Source organism: Danio aesculapii, chromosome 21 (genome assembly GCF_903798145.1).
Source record: "Danio aesculapii chromosome 21, fDanAes4.1, whole genome shotgun sequence".
NCBI classification, from domain to species: Eukaryota; Metazoa; Chordata; class Actinopteri; order Cypriniformes; family Danionidae; genus Danio; species Danio aesculapii.
The window spans coordinates 31,123,995-31,141,578 of NC_079455.1; the positions used below are offsets into that span (position 1 = coordinate 31,123,995).

General features: G+C 37.0%; 1 protein-coding gene across 1 annotated transcript in view; it reads left to right on the forward strand.

Moving 5' to 3' along the window:
* Positions 1–1,107: 1,107 nt before the first annotated feature.
* LOC130215059 (whirlin-like) overlaps positions 1,108–17,584 on the forward strand; it is a 180,725-nt gene continuing 164,248 nt past the window's right edge. Inside the window, exons 1-2 of the mRNA XM_056446946.1 lie at positions 1,108–1,562; positions 2,269–3,168. Coding sequence (XP_056302921.1) covers positions 2,443–3,168 — 726 coding nt within the window. The 5' untranslated portion in view covers positions 1,108–1,562; positions 2,269–2,442. The remainder of the gene's footprint in view (positions 1,563–2,268; positions 3,169–17,584) is intronic.

Here is a 17,584-nt window from a genome sequence, read left to right on the forward strand (position 1 = left end):
CAAGAAAAAGTGAACCTTTACATTTATTATTATTATTATTATTATTATTATTATTATTATTATTATTATTATTATTATTATTATTATTTTGTTTAATTGTTTTTGATTCAAATGGCCAAAATCTGAATGGGGAAAGCTGAATGTGCTGGGCAGTTTGTTATTTGCTTAATAAATGACAATAGGCTACTTTTTTTCTATTGATATAATATGTAATGAATTTGTATTTGTAAAAATAGATTTTGTTTCATGTTTCCTGATCCTAAATCTTTAGGAAACCAATCGACAAGGTAATTTAGTTAGGTAATACTGCTTAAAATGTCACTAAATGGAGCAGGTACTACATTATTTTGATGGTCCATTTGAGTATTAGTAGACTGTCTGCTTAATATCTGTTGATATTGCTCCTTTAACAGACATTTAACTGAATATAAGAAAATCCGCAATTACATGTCACCTTATGCTAACCCTAACCCTAACCCCAACCTAACAGTCTACTTATAATCTAATGAGAATTAGTTGGCATGTAGGTGTAATGTAACTTAAATTCAAGTGAATAACTGCAAAAAGGTCCAATTTATGGAGAAAAAAAGAACCACCCCTTTCACCAGGCTGGCTACAGGCCTGCATTTACTTACAAAACATACCTGAATACTGTACAATTATTTTTGTTTTCAGGTTTTCTTTTGGATATTGTTTCCAGGTTTAAAAAGTTTAAATATTGGCTTTTTTCATTGTATTTAATTATATACATTTCAAATATTCTTTCACTAAAGTTAACAAGACTCCTCATTTTTAATGTCCCTCTACAAAATATGTAATATTCTAGGAGAAATCATTTACACGTGACTTAACTGTGTAAACTCGGTGACAGATTTTTCATGAAACCTTCTTCTCTTTCTTTACAATTAGTGCCACAATTATGAAGATTCATTCAAATCCACACTCTCCCTACAATAACAAGCAGGTGGATATGTGCAAGTCCTGCGCGCACCCGTCCTGTGTTGTTGGTTACTAAGCAACTTACGCGCGCCACACGAGCTGCGTCATTTCCTGTGAAGGGACGCTTTGGATAGCCAGTTCAGTCGATCCCCTCCGACAGCTGAAGGCTACACGACACACGCGAGCTCCGTGGCGCTTTACTTTGTTTTCTTTACGCACCGACGCGACGAATAACTTTACAACCTGTTTGATTTATGTCTGTGGAATACATCCAGCGCACTTTCCAAGGGACTAAAGAGCGTTTCAACTTTCTGATTTGAACGTGCCAGATGGAAGCAACTTTGCATTTTAGTTTGGGTGTCATATGTTACAAATACTGGACGAGTGGATTACTGAATGCGTAACCGGTGCTCTACTTTAAAAAACTAATCAACGGGAACGCGTTCGTGTGATTATGGTGGTTGTAAAGCTTTGGATTTCTGGGCAGAAATCCTGAAGTCCCTCATAAGGGATTCACTGTTGACGACAGAGACATTGGAGAAGACGGGCTGGCCACTTGACCCTTTTTTCGCGAGCACGAGACGCACCGGAGCGCTCCGCTTTCTGACGCCGTTATTGTGAAGGTGCACTTTTCTGTCTGAAATATGACTTTTTTTATCTATCCTACGTTAAACTTCTGGTTCTGTGGGTTTTTATTGTAATCTGTAGTTCTTTTTAATTCCATATAGACCTATATAATAGGAAGTTCGGTTATATGATTTTATCATTTATCGGCCCATATTCACAATCGTGCTTACCATTAATTATGCAGTGCTAATGTTCCAATTGATCTTGTCAAATTCAGTCGATTTGTGACTATATTGTACTAGAAAAAATTAACTGTATACTAATGGATCACACATGTTGATTTAACTTTATTATCATCGTTATATCCTCAACTTATATTTGTCATTAATTACAATGGCACGAAAAAATAATGTATAAAATAAATTAAACAATATAAAACGCAATATAATGTGCTCAGATTGACATAACTGAAAACTAAAAAGGTATACCTTTATATCTATAGCCTAAATTAAAAAAAGAGTATTAAGAGTATTTTTATAATTACATTTAAAATGTGCTCAGTTTATATCCACTCATTCTTTTACTAACCTTTTCAATGTTTTATAAAACTAGTAAGATCATATTTGACGTTGCAATGAGCCTTACTTTTTTAATGATAAAAATTGGACTTAATATTTGCCTCGTGAAGCCTGAAAAGTGTTTATTTTTTACTTTTGTGTTGTGGTGTAATTAGGTGCATGTTTCTTTCTTTTGGCAATGCAGGTCCTCTGTGACCCGTTTGGCGTGAGATTAAGCATGATAGCGAGCATGGAGGTATCGCAGTGCCACGCGGCGCTCCGCAGACTCCTGTAGGCTCGGTCCCGGTGGTACTGCAATGCTCGCCAGACCCCCCCGCTTCCGCGTACTGGCTCTGTGATCCAGGCAAAGGGCGCGAGGATGAGCACAGACCTGGAGCGCCTGTCGCTGAACTCTTCCTCGGGCAACTCCGTTGCTTCCAGCGCGCGTTCCCTTTCCGCCAACGTCAAGAAGCTGCACAACGCGCTCAACCTGCTGCTCAGCGACCTCGAGAGAGAGCAGTTCATTCACTGCCTCAATGTGTACCACTCCAAGCGCAATGTCTACGACCTGGTCCAGACGCTTAAAGTCATACTGAACGTCCCGAGCAAGCGTCAGCTGCTGCCGATGCTGCGGCTGGTCATCCCGCGCTCGGATCAGCTTCTGTTCGATCAGTACACATCAGAGGGGCTTTACTTGAAATCCGAAATCCATGCGCGCAATGGAGACCCGGACGGTGCCCAGGAGGGTGCTAATTCGAGTCCAACGCACGGGGCTAATTTCCCGGCGTCTCAAGTCGCTCTGCGCGGGTCTCCTGACAGCATCAGCACCAGCAGCGACGGGACAGCGACTCTTATTCCTTTGCTGGGAAGGAATTTCTTACCGGAGCCCCCTGGAGAGATCCGACAGGTGATCCTCAAGCGTCACAAGAGCAACGAGGGTTTGGGATTTAGCATCCGCGGAGGATCCGAGCATGGAGTTGGGATCTATGTTTCACTGGTGGAACCGGGATCACTGGCTGAAAAGGAGGGTTTGAGAATGGGAGACCAAATAATGAAAGTTAACGACAAAGTGTTTGACCGGGTCACGCACGCGGAAGCAGTAAAGGTAGGCCTATATGCTGCGTTTTAAGAAAATACTGTTGAATTTTATAAATATTATGTGGCAAGAAAGTGAGATTAAAGAGGTGGTCTACTATGATATCATATTTTAAACTTTAGTTGATGTGTAACGTTCAATACAAAGGGAGACATTGGCTTTTACGGAGTCTGCTTAGCAAAGCATACAGCGAACAAAGTTTGGGCACTTCAAAAACAAAATACATCCGGGTTAATGATGTCATAAACCTTTCAGGTTATGAGCATACATCCTGCACGGTGAAGGGGCGTGGCCAGATGCGCTGTAATGTTATAGCAGAGATGCTGCCTGTTGACATGGAGCCGATCAGCGAATCACGGCACATTGTTTTTAGCTGACCAATCAGAGCCTCTTGAGGGCGAGCCTTTAGGAGGAACTGGGAAATATGACAGTCGTTTTCATCTTAGCTGAGTAGCTGTATGTAATCAAAGTAAGAGATATGAAAAAATAAGGTGATTTTTATGAATGAAGCTTGAGCACACATTGCTTTGCATCTTATAAACAACCAAGCCCTAAAAATACACTCTGGACCACCCCTTTAAATGTTCATTAAGCTATTAAATGTGTTCATTTTAGTGGACGACTAATACCTTTTTTAATTTAATATATAAAGCATAAAGCATCACACTATTTACAGTAGTTAAAACAATTATTAAAAATGACAGATATGTATATTGAACTTAACATTTTCTAAATTAGAAGTAAACAAACAGTATAATTTATTTAATTTGATATAAAAGTAATTTTGTATATAAGGATTGTAACCTTGGCCGAAAATGTGCCTCAATATACTAAAAGCTGTGGTGTAACTTCATTAGAAAGGAGTTGATTTTAGAGCTCTTTTCAGGACACTGATAAGCTGCTTTATATTTAGATTGAAGTGCAATTCTAAAATATCAGCTAAGGTCCTTTTTAGGTCTTAATTCATATAGTTTGCACTTTTTGAAACAACATTTTACTTCTGCACCTTTGCAAAAAAAGTCATAACCATGTTTAGAAGGTTAGAATCTGTGCAGTCTATTGACTAGAGCGAATAGAGTGCACTTCTTTGCCTTGATTGATTATTAATGCAAGACAAGCAGTTTAAAGTGTCCCTTGAAGCAACAGAGTGATAAATGCTCACTTTTATTGACATGTGGTAGCCAGGAAGCCCTGTGCAAACGTTAATGATATTGATCCTTTTGCATGGACTAGCTATAGTTAAATCACATGTGGCTTGTCACTTTTGTATCAGCAATTCCTACTATAGCTACATGGTTGCAAGCTCAATATTTCAGTGTGGAAGCATTTCTTTGTTGGTTCCTCTAGTGCATTTGTCATTCAAAAAACGAGCTGACTTTGTACTGCAATTATAATTGATTGGATGTAATAGCTGTCTTTTAAACCGCCCATGTATTATGGAGACTTTGTGCGCTGTCCGTGGTGCTGAAACCAGTTATGCATTATAAATTGCATTCTATTCAAAAGTTTCCCCCTAGAATTGTACCAGATGTTAGTTATAGTAAGACCACCAATCTCCACATGCCACAAACACTGCTGAAACCTTCCGGAAAACCTCTAGATATCCTTTCTAAAAGGTCAGTTCTCAGTGGGAGCCATTAGTTTCAACAAGAACATTGAACATCATAATAGAGAAAATGCTTTGATGCACTTGAAATTTGTATTTGCGGTCATTAAGAGGCTCCTTCAAATAAAGAAGCGCTTAGACTTTCTCAAAGGGTTTCCAGGAACCTGAAGTGTGCTCTGAATTATTGCAGAGATCATATTTTTAACAACATTGCCAAACACGGAAGCACCTGACATGGGAGATAAGCCACATTTCGAGCATGTTTCAATGTACAGGCGTATAGCTAGAAGCTCAGTTCCACTAATACCGCTTGTTTGACGCTTCCACATCCCCATGTTTGAGAATCTCTGTTGAGTTGTGTGCCAAGAGAAAATTAACATGAACAGTTTGCCGCCTTTCTGTATCATTGTTTCCCTCTTTCGCCCGGGGGAAAACTGGCACAGTTGAGCAGCGGGGTATAAATTCCTGCCACGCTGCCTTTCTTAAACAGAAGCTGGCAGAAGGGGGAGGCTGCTTCCTCCCAGTTAATCATATTGATCTGCATGAGTAAATGGACGGGCCTCTCCCTCGGGCTGAACATGACCTTCCGCTTGTCGTGATGCTCTTGTTCTCATGTAACGCAGACATATTCTGACTGAAGACGCAACTGTCTGAATGGCCAGAATGGAGAGCGATAGATGGGTTTTGATCATTTCAGTGCGGTATACTTTTTATATACCTTGAAATGCTCCCCAGGATATGCTAGCAGGCTGAGGTGTCTTATCTTTTTTCTAGCAGAAGGAAGAACATCTATTTTAGTTACAGTGTGGATTTCCTCCAGGCTCAGATGACCTTTATGATGTGTAAATGAACTCCGAATGTTATCTGTTTTGCTCTTCTTTTGCTTTTTGGGTTATTTTCTGTGTTTCTTTAAGTTGGGGTGGATGAACACCAAAATAATATACTTTTTTACTGCAATTTTTGACAACTTGATAAGTTCCCAATATGTTTAATGGCAGAAAAATACACATAGCTGCATGATCCTGCGTCTGGGACCAGATTCTCTCTAAAAATTTACTTTAGCAACAGTAAGAAAAGTAAACAGTATGTATGTCAATGTGAAGTGTATGGCCATTGTCATCTGAGCTACAGTACAAGCATTCGTTCTTTCTGAAAACATCTCTCATAGAAAACACTGTATAATTCAGAATTTCAACAAAAGTAAAACAGTTCGGAAAAAAGTTTTGAGTCTTAAGAGTGTTACTTTGGACATACTAGACTTTTTCTCTCTTTTTCACTTTTTTTTTGCTTACTATACAAAAGTGAAGCATGAAGGTTCAGATGCAAAAACAAATGTTCTAATCTCTTAAAAGAAAAGGACATCTGAGATTCAACACAATTACAGTCAGTCAGAATTGAATGTGAATTTAATTTGAGACCAATTGGATTTCAGAATGGTCTGAACAGCTAAGCAGTTCAGTGTAGATGTTTAAACTAAGCAAATGCCAACTGTTCTGTTCCTTGTTGTGGCTGTTTTTACATTAAGTAAATCAGGTTTATATGAACAAGACAACTTTTTAGTGGAATTTCATTTTGGTACACTCAAAAAAAAAAAAAAAAAACTCATTGATGAACTCAATTTAATTGAGGGCAGGATTTCCATCCAATACATTTGTTTAGCACCAGCTTAAAAAAAACTATTTACAAAATGAAATGATTTTATCAAATAAAAGTTTAAATACATTTTTATTTAACTTAAACTCAAAGCTCTGGTAATATTATGCCTGTCTATTATGTGTCATACATTTTGAAGTCTCTTAGTTTTATTTGAAGTTATCCTAAATGAACTACATTTTTTATGAGTTACATATACAGTTGATGGTGACTGATGTCAGAACTAATTTTAGGACAGTTTTTGCTCTAATTAAGCTGCCAACACTCAAAGCATGGGGGCTTCTCCAAGGCAGTAATCTCAAAACTCAAACTAAAGTGAAGATTAAACTCTAAAAGTAATCTTAGTTGTTTAAATTTATTAGAAAGACTTGTTATTGTCAACATTTCCCTCTCTGAATTCAATTCCATGCAAAGCATTCTGGGAACTACAAATCCCCTATCCAGGTAGTTGGACCAGTGCAATTCCTTCATGTTGTCCCAACACAAAATGCTCAAGTTAACTTAATGGTTTGCAATTTTAAGCTGACTTAACATAAAACAAACAAAAAACAATAAATTGGCCAAAGAAATTACAAGAATTGTTTTGTTTCAGCTCATTTTAAACAGGTAGATTGAACAAGCAGCAGTAATCTTTCTGAGTGTAAGGAAGAAAGTTTGTCAATTGAGTTCTATACAAGGGTATAGCAATATTTTACGATACACTAGTGTATCTCAATACTAAAATACAACAGTTTGTATTGTGAACAGTGATGGTACACTCAAAAAAATGATGTTTGTTGTTTGTTCAACCTACCTAAATAGAATGAGCTGAATCAACAAAAATTTGAGGTTTTTTTGCAACAACTTATTTGTTTTATGTTTAATCTACTTATATATGTAAAATGCTAGTTAACTTGATTCCTTCATGTTGTCCCAGCATAAATCAATTAAGTCAACTTTTTTTACAAATTTAAGTAGATTTAACATAAAATAATTAAGTTGTCCTCCAAAAAAACTCAAGAATTGAGTTGATTCAGCTCATTTTTTTATTAAGTACAGTAGTTTGAACAAGCTTCAAAAAAATTTTTTGAGTGTAGTTTAGATGGTATTTTGGCAAAAGAAATGCTAACAGAACATTAACTTATGCATAAGAATTGTGTCCTATTAAATTTCTTTTAAAAAGATATATCTATACAGTCTCTGCAAAACTCAAAACACCTCACAGATTTTAGCTGCCTGTTCAAACTATTCATTTAAAATGAGCTGAAACAACATATTTTTTTTGTTTTTTGAGGTTCAACATAATTGTTTTATGTTCAATCCACTTAAATTTGTAAAAACTAACAAGTTAACCTAATTGATTTGTGTTTGGACAACATGGAGGTATTGTTCAGAACCCGACACTTATTTTAAAGTATGCTTGTGAATACCTCTTTTTGGTTTGTAGCAAATACATGCTAGGGCTGCACGATTCTGGCTAAAATCAAGATCACTATTTTCTCACAGTTCTATTCTTAAACATACTTTAAAACAACAGTAATACTATCAGGCCTATGTGTAGTTCTACTGTTGGTTAAAATGCTAAATTTTGTATAGACAGCCCTTTGAATGGTGGACTTGAACAGACTTTAAATACGTCCTGGTTTATAATTCACAGTAAAGTATTGACATCAGAATGCAACTATTCATAATTCTGAAGTTGAATTATTGTGTTTGAGACATATTCTTGCCATTTGTCATTGGCAACATTATTAGGTAATTTTATTTCACTGGTAAAATGAAACATTTGTTATTATCAGATTCCAGCTTGCATTTTATTCAATATTATATAGGGTAGAATGGTTTTACTAACCCAGTAAACATTTATTTATAAAGAAAAACATATCAAATGCTTGTCATAATCATAACTCTAAAATGCCATAGGAACATTTAAATGATGTGCGTGCCGGTTTCACTTTCACTGCTGAGTGCGCTCATGTCATGGATGCCATCATCCTGAGAAAAAATAAATAAATACATGCAAATCATACTTCCCACGTGGCTTCCAATCGATCGCTTTGTGCAAAAAACTGAATGTTATTTACAACTTTATTATCTGTTATTCACAGCCTATGCAGGTTTTGTTCACTAAAGCAGACATCATTGGTGGGCACACGTCCGTCCTCTCAGTAGTAAACAAACAGTATGTCAGCTCATGCGTGATTTACGTCAGGCCGCGAATACGTCATTACATTAAGATAGAAATGACATTTTGGGATGAATTATACCTTATAAATGCAGTAACAACATATATAAAACCATGTGAAGACTTGTGCGACCTCCTTTATGCCTCTCTCCTGAACTTGAAACTATACAGTGCATCCGGAAAGTATATAGAGCCCTCCACTTTTTCCATATTTCTTTTTATGTTCCAGCCTTATTCCAAAATGGATTAAATTCATTTATTTCCTCAACATTGTACATTTTTTGAAATTGTTGCAAATTTATTAAAAATAAAAAACCTGAAAAATCACATGTACGTACAGTAAGTATTCACAGCCTTTGTTCAATACTTTGTTGATGCACCTTTGGCAGCAATCACAGCCTCAAGTCTTTTTGAATATGATGCCACAAGCCTGGCACACCTGTCTTTTAGAATTTTTGCCCATTCCTCTTTGCAGTAACTCTCAAGCTCTATCAGGTTAGATGGGAAACGACAGTATACAGCCATTTTCAGATCTCTCCAGAGATGTTCAATAGGATTTAGGTCTGGGCTCTGGCTTGGCCACTCAAGGACATTCACCAAGTTGTTGTGAAACCACTTCATTGATATTTTGGCGGTGTGCTTTGGGTCATTGTCCCGCTAGAAGATAAACCATCGGCCCACTCTGATGTCAAGAGCACTCTGAAGCAGGTTTTAGTTCAGGATGTCTTTGTACATTGCTGCATTCACTCTAAATAGTTCAATTTTAATCTCATCAGACCAGAGAATTTTGTTTCTTATGGTCCGAGAGTCCTTCAGATGCCTTTTGGCAAATTCCAGGCGGGGAGTGGCTTCCATCTGGCCACTTTAATACTTTCCGGATGCACTGTAATTGGCTGAATCAAAGAAAAGCAGAATTAAGATTGTGCGTAGAGTCGAATCGAGATTAGGATCTTTTTACGATTAATCGTGCCGCCCTAATACATCTGTAATCTTTTTTTTAAATGTGTATCTCTTAAATGCAAATAAGTTGATTTCCAGAGGTGGGTGGAACATTTACAATAAGACATCTGGATGTATTTCAAAGTCTTGTCAGTTTAAACTCTTGATATACTGTATGGTTTTTTTAAACACTGGCAAAAAGACACTAAATGTGGCATGCTAACTCTGTTTTGGCTTTAGCTTCTTTGATCACTCATTCTGGTGGCTGACAGTTGGACAGACATCATTATTTCTCTACCTCTAAAATGCTTTGTTTGTATGTCCAGCTGAATTTGTCTCTATATATCTCTCCAGAATCAGTGATAAAGTTTGATTGACCGTGCTGTTGTGGGTGACCTGTCCGCACTATCATTATAGACTATATTGAATGTTTGTTGTATGCTGTTTGCCATCTTATGATTGTTTGGTTTATCCGCATAGCCTACAGTCTTGCTTTTGAGAGCCCAAATGATCAATGGCTTTTCCTCGTTTCTTTTCTTCAAGGGTGACCCCATATAAGAGCACCTGTTAGTCGAGTCGATTGGATTTTAATGTTGTTGTGACTCTTGTGTAGACTGCCAGGCCGCCCCTGGCTCAGACTTGGAGAAGGTTGCCTCTTGCCATTGTCCTGACACTGAGAGATGAATAAGACAGAAGTGTTTACAAGCTAACAGTCGAATCTCAGTTTAGAGCCAGGAGAGAAGATTCATCACTAAGCCGCTGCCTCTAACTGTACATATCCACTTGTGCTGAGAGTTTTGAGTTTGTTCATAGAGGATGAGCTGCAGGTTTGTTCAGGGCATTGTGATACTGACGACAGAATTGTGACAGAACTGTGCTCTCAGCGAGCGCATTAGTATGTTTAAAAAAAAAATACAAATCTTTTTTTTTTGTCTTTTCAGCTTTATGTAAACGAGAGGTGAAAAATGGTGGGTGGCCAGAAGCCAGTCACTGTGAATAGAAAACAGTGCCAACTACTAAAAAAGAAATTGCCTGTAGTGCTGGAAGTTTTGCTGGATTTAATTATTGAATCACAGTAGGGCTGCACGAAATTGGAAAAAAAAACCTAACATTGCGATTATTTTGGTTTTGTGCAATTTATATATTGCAATTTGAATAGAATTTCACAAGATGACTTGAGCAACTCTATTTGGAAAGTATTCGTCATTTAAGGGGAATGCATCTGCAAAAAATATACAAAATGATACAAAAAATTTACCAAATTAAAAAAAGCACAGATTAAAACAATAGAAGATAAATTAAACAAAGAAATTACGTAAATAGTGCTTCTAGATTTCAGTGGAGTTTAACAGCACTGAGGTTCGGAAAGACACTCATAAAATGTAAATTGACACTAGTTAATTTATAGTCTTCATTGTATAAATAATTAAACAATTAAGGCTTTATTTTAACGATTTAGGTGCAAAGTCTGAAGCGCAGGGCGCAAAAGCATTCAGGGCGTGTTCGAAACCACTTTTGCCATTTGCATCGTGGCAGGAGTCTCATCTCCCAGTCCCTTTAAGAGTCAGGTGTGTCGTGCACATTTGCCATTTACATGGCAGACTTTGTAAGTGGAGAAAACAGTTAAACAGCATTTGCAGAGAGAAAGAAAAGATAAAGATAATATCGAAGTGTGGTCAAAAAACTGAGTTATATCCAAATACACGTGCTATGCCTCATATGGTCCAAAACCTGACAGGTGGACGAATCTAAGCTGGTTTTTAGTAAAACAAATATAAATATGCATGTAATAAATAATACTAATTAAAAATATATTAGATTAGGTCAAGTTCTATTAATCTCAACATGACATTGCAGATCCTGTGTGACTTGCAGATTTGCATATGCAATAGTCAGCAGCAATACTCAGGTAGGTACTCAATTGGTACTAATTGGCCCAAAGTGTTTCAAGAAAATATCCCCCACACCACCACAACCAGCCTGAACTGTTGATACAAGGCGGGATGGATCCATGCTTTTCATATTGTTAATGTCAAATTCTGACCCTACCATCCCAATGTTGCAGCAGAAATCGAGACTCATCAGACCAGGCAACATTTTTCCAATTTTATGTTGTCCAATTTTGGTGACCCTGTGTCAAATTGAAGCCTCACTTTCCTGTTCTTAGCTGACAGGAGTGGCTCCCGGTGTGGTCTTCTGCTGCTGTAGCCCATCTGCCTCAGGGTTTGGACACGTTGGTCGTTCAGAGATGCTCTTCTGCATACCTCCATTGTAACGAGTTGTTATTTGAGTTACTGTTACCTTTATATCAGCTGGAACCAGTCTGGCCATTCTCCTCTGACCTCTGGCATCAACAAGGCATTTGCACCCACAGAACTGCCGCTCACTTGATATTTTCTCTTTTTTTGAACCATTCTCTGTAAACCCTAGAGATGATTGTGTGTAAATCCCAGCAGATCAGCAGTTTCTGAAATACTCAGACCAGCCTGTCTGGCACCAACAACCATGCCACGTTCAAAGTCACTTAAATAACCTTTCTTCCCCTGATGCTCAGTTTGAACTGCAGCAGATTGTCTTGACCATGTCTACATGCCTAAATGCATTAAGTTGCTGCCATGTGATTGGCTAATTAGAAATTTGCGTTAACAAGCAGTTGGACAGGTGTATCTTATAAAGTGGCCGGTGAGTGTAATTACACATTTACATAAGTAAATAAATACTCAACAGTGAAAATATGCAGATGTGGGTCTACTGATGATATACCCAGCCACGCCCCTCCAACTATTTGCTGCTATTGAAAGTTAAGAGGAGGAGCTCAAAAATAAAACCCTGCCCCTACTCAATATTCCGTTTCAGAAATATATCATCTTACTGAAATCAAAATACTGAATCTGCAGCAACTTCTGGTTCATATGGAGTTTAAACAGAATATGAAGCTGCATGTCACTTCTTCTCTCAGCTCTTGATAATTGTCATACAGTAGAAAACACTTTTTTCCAAATGATCTCTTGTTCATTATATAGCGATTGAGCAGGTGACTGACTGTCCGTTGTATTCTTCATCTTGATTTAGCCTCTCCATAAAACGGAGAATATACACTGCCTTTCTCTGACAGACCTCATCAATTTGAGGCAGGCCAGGATTGATGCTCAGTCATTACACTCTGTTGGAGACCTGTTGATATATGGCGCACTGACTGTGGATCTTTAGGCCACATTTCTGTGATTTCAAGACCCCCCACCCCACTCCCTCTCTTTCACCGCATGAAATCTTTGTGATATACTGATCCTAGATCTGTCGCTTTTGTGTTTGTAAAATGACTCTGATAAATCACACACCTATATCACCATGGTTTTAAGGCTCTGGGTTTGCTATGACAGAGGCTGCAGATATAATCCCTGGTTGTATTTTATCAGTACGTGTATTTGACTTTATGGATTTAACATTCTTTTTAAAAAGTGATCAAAGTTTTAACCTGCAGAATTTCAGTACGAGCATATCTATGAATGTACAGTACATCTCTCAATAATAGGATCTAGACATTTTAATGGTTTCTTAGACATTTTAGGCTTTTTGAAAGGATATAGTTCACCCAAAACTGAAAATTCTGTCATAATTTACTCAGTCTTAACTTCCAGTTCCAAGCCTATAGTCCGTTTCCAAAAACCATCATTAGTCAACTAAGGTTGCAAATTGTGTGGTTACAAACAAGGTTTGTTGATTTGGCATTTCCCAAATCCATCGTTCCAATGAGCATTCGCAATTAGCATCACAAACTTGTATGTTTTCAACTGCACCTCTAGCATTGAAAGCATAGTTCTTGGTTGTGTTATATTCCCACTTATCCCCCTAAGCCCTATTCCTTTTGAACATTACAACATTTAAACTTGGAATGATTAAAAAAAAAACATTAAAGTCATCTCCAGTGTTTCCTCTATGATTTTTTCCAGCTGTGGTGGCAGGCCTTTTTTACACAGAACTACCTGTGGTGTTATTTCAATGACAAATGTTGTGAGCGCAGTATTAGAAGTCGAGATTGCATTTATTTAATAGCCCTCCGAGCATGCGGATCTCTTTGCTTGCGCACCAATTTTTTTCTGCTCGTGCTCAACTTCTTTCATGGTCCCTCAAATATAAGCCGCTTTAAGAGTGCGCAGATCTTCTTGTGCGCTCTCAAATAAACGCTGCTGAGGTGCGATTTAGTGCATTTATGTAACGAGTATGTCTCAAGCATTTATTAGATTTGCTAGGAATATTTATGAATGCCTCCGGTATTAATGTGTCCTGAAATTAAGTAAAATGGCTCTACATCGTGTTTTCTGGCCTCACGCATCACGCACCTGTTACAGTCAGCCAGTCAGTCAGTCAGCATGTAACCTTAAAGGGTTAAACAAATGACGCACAGCACTACTACGGTTACAGAAAAGTTTGCGCTGTTATAATTCACTTACCTTATAAAACATTTTGGCTATTAAAAAAATAGAATGTTTTGAATGAGAAGCTGTAATGTAGCCGTGGCGGGATGAATCTTGGCGTGGCGGCCCGCCATGGAAGAATGAATGTAGCGGAAACCATGATCTCTCTTAGGTGTACTTTGCTTTCAAAGTATTTTTTTACAGTTCAATTTTAGCAATTTTCATTTTTCCAATTGCGCACCCTTCGTAGTGCACTTTGTAAACATTTATGCCCTTTTGAATGCAGCAGTGGGTCATGACGAAAGCTATAGGTGACCTTTTATTTAAAAGTGAAATTTACGTTACATCTCCAAAGCTTGTGAAAACAAAAAACATAGCATACGTTAATGCTTTCAATTTTTAGTAGGTTATTTATTAAGAAATGTGTCTGTACTGTATATGACACAGGCCTGTTGGTTGGAACATTTCTGTAGGTGTTTGAATGTGTTAAATTGCAAAAGTAGATTTAAAAAAAATAAAATAATTAAAATGAATAAATACACTCACCCACCACTTTATTAGGTACACCAGTCCAACTGCTCATTAATGCAAATTTCTAATCAATGTAGACATGGTCAAAACGATCTGCTGCAGTTCAAACCGAATGCACTGAATGCTGAATGCGCAACACGTCCAACTTTAAGGTAGATGGCCTACAGCAGCAGAAGACCACACGGTGTGCCACTTCTGTCAGCTGAGAACAGGAAACTGAGGCTACAATTTACACAGGCTCACCAAAAATGGACAATAAAAGATTGGAAAACCGTTGCCTGGTCTCATGAGTCTCGTTTTCTGCTGCAACATTCGGATGGTAGGGTTAGAATTTGGCATCAACAGCATGTAAGCATCCATCCTGCCTTGTAACAGTTCAGTCTGGTGGTGGTGGTGTAATAGTGTGGTGGATATTTTCTTGGTACACTTTGGGCCCATTTGTACCAATTGAGTATCGTGTCAACGCCACAGCCTACCTGAGTATTGTTGCTGACCTTGTCCATTTCTTAGACCACATCTTCTCATGGCTACTTCCTGCAGGATAATCGTCATGAAATGTGAATCATCTCAGACTGGTTTCAATGAGTGAGTCCACTGTACTCAAATGGCCTCCACAGTCACCAGAACTCACTCCAATAGAGCACATTTGGGATGTGGTGGAATGGGAGATTCGCATTATGGATGTGAAGCCGACAAATCTGCAGCAACTGTGTAATGCTATCATGTCAATATGGACCAACATCTCTTAGCAATATTTCCAGCACCTTGTTAAATCTTTGCCACAAAGAATTAGGGTAGTTCTGAATGTAAAAGGGGTCCAACCCGGTACTAGTAAGGTGAACCTAAAAAAATGGCCTGTTACTGTAAATAAACAATATCCTACTTAATGGCAATAGCAATATTAATAATAATAATAATTATTATTATAATTAAGTAGGATTTTTTTTTCCTTTTCTTAATAAATAGCCTACTGTAAATTACAACCATTAACGATTTATATGTGAGATTATATATGTTAGCTAAGTGGTTTTATGTTTTAGAATAGAATATGGAATATTGTCAGCAATATTTGTAAAGGAAACATTGGCCTTATATATGTGCCGTTTACATATATTTCAGTTAATATGGAAACGATGGATCTGCGACAGAGAAGCTACGGTTTTGGGGAACACTTATCACTACATCATTCTATTCCTAAATGACTTCCCATGACTTTCTTTTTTTATGTTAAACACTATATATTTTTTTTTTCCATACGTACTGTAGATGTCAGTGGCTGCTTTTTTCCTCAACATTCTTCAGAATATTGTGTTTTATGTTCAGCAGAAGAAAGAAATTCATTAAAAGTTTGAAAAGCTTGAGCATGAGAAAATGGTGAGGAAATGATCATTTTTGAGTGAACTATCCATTTAAATGACTACACAAAGCAGTTTGTAGATGAATGAATCTCTCACTTCCTCTTGCTCTTCCTTTCTTCCTTTCTTCTTTCCTTCATTCATTCATTCATTCATCCATTTCTTTCTTTCTCTGATTTGATGCACTCTTCCATGTTGCAGAGAAGAATTTAAGTATTTATTTTCAGACAAACGATGAGAAACATACAGCATAAAATCCTCTGCAAAACCGCACCAGGAAATGAGTTTGAGCTCTAGTCTGGTTACACAATCCTTGTATAATATAGACTGAAATAATCAGCTGTTCTTGGCGAAAGGATTTTCAGGATCCCAAGACAGTCTGGATACAGAACAGAAGAGTGTTAAGAATCGGATCTTTCGTAGTGAAACAAACAAACAAAAAAAAGAATTGATTTCCATCCTAAACAAATGGATATATTATCACTGTCATATTTAATCCAAAAGCTACCTGTATGGCTTTTTAAAGATTAAATGATTAAATCCTTCCATCCATCCACATCAACAATTCCTTCCTTCCATTCTAAAATATTGGTTTGTTTACACATTTAAATAAATATGTCTGTATCCTAGAATTAAGTTGTTGCTTTGGTTTTAAGCTGCTTTGGATAAGCATGTGCATCTAAATGTAAACATAAATTTGTTTACTTGCATTCTGGTATATTGTAAATAAAATGCTTTATTTACATATTTAAATACTTTAAATACATCTAAATCCTAGAATTGTGTATTTGCTTTGATTTTAAGTTGCTTCGGATAAGCGTCTGCATCTAAATGTAAATTTATTTACTTGGAGTCTGGTAGTTTGTAAATAAATAAATACATAAATCTGGGTTGATGTTCGCCACAAGATGTTGACAGACTGCATAATTCTGTACATCCTTCGTGTAGGGGAAAACTCAACATAAATTTCAAAATACAGCTGATCAAATCATTATAAAACTGGTAAGTGACACACTAAGTTGATCTCTCTTTTTTGTATGTTGTAGTGCTGTATTTATAGTAATCTGGTAGTTTGCTTTGGCTTTTTTGGGGTTAATTATTGTGATTGCAACAGATAAATACTGGGAAATCTCTGTAGACTGATGGCATTTCATGCTGTTCAGCTTTATAATCTTAAAATGTGAGTAAAATCACCTGTTTGTCACCACTTTAGACTTGTAGCAGTGCGATATGGCTGTATATCATCACTGGTGGGAACGCTAAGGCAACACACTCTTCCCACCAGTGCCGATATACAGCTGTTTCGCACTGCTACGAGTGTGATATTGCTCATATATATCCTATAAGTTGTTGCTTTGGTATTAAGTTGCTTTGTATAAGAATCTGAATTTAAATATAAACATAGATGTATTCACTTGCAGTCTGGTGTACTGTAAGTTAAATATTGGCTTATTTACATATTTAAATATGTCTGTATCCTAGAATTAAATTGTTGCTTTGAATAAGCGTCTGCATCTAAAAGTGAACATAAATGTGTTTCAGTCTGGTATATTATAAATAAATATTGGTTTATTTACAAATTTAAATAAATACATCAGTATCCTAGAATTAAGTTGTTGCTTTGAATAAGCGTCATCATCTAAATGTAAACATAAATGTATTCACTTGCTGTCTGGTATATTGTAAATATTGGTTTATTTCCATATTTAATATGGAAATAAACAACTTTCTTCTAGGATACAGACATGTTTATTTGCTCGGA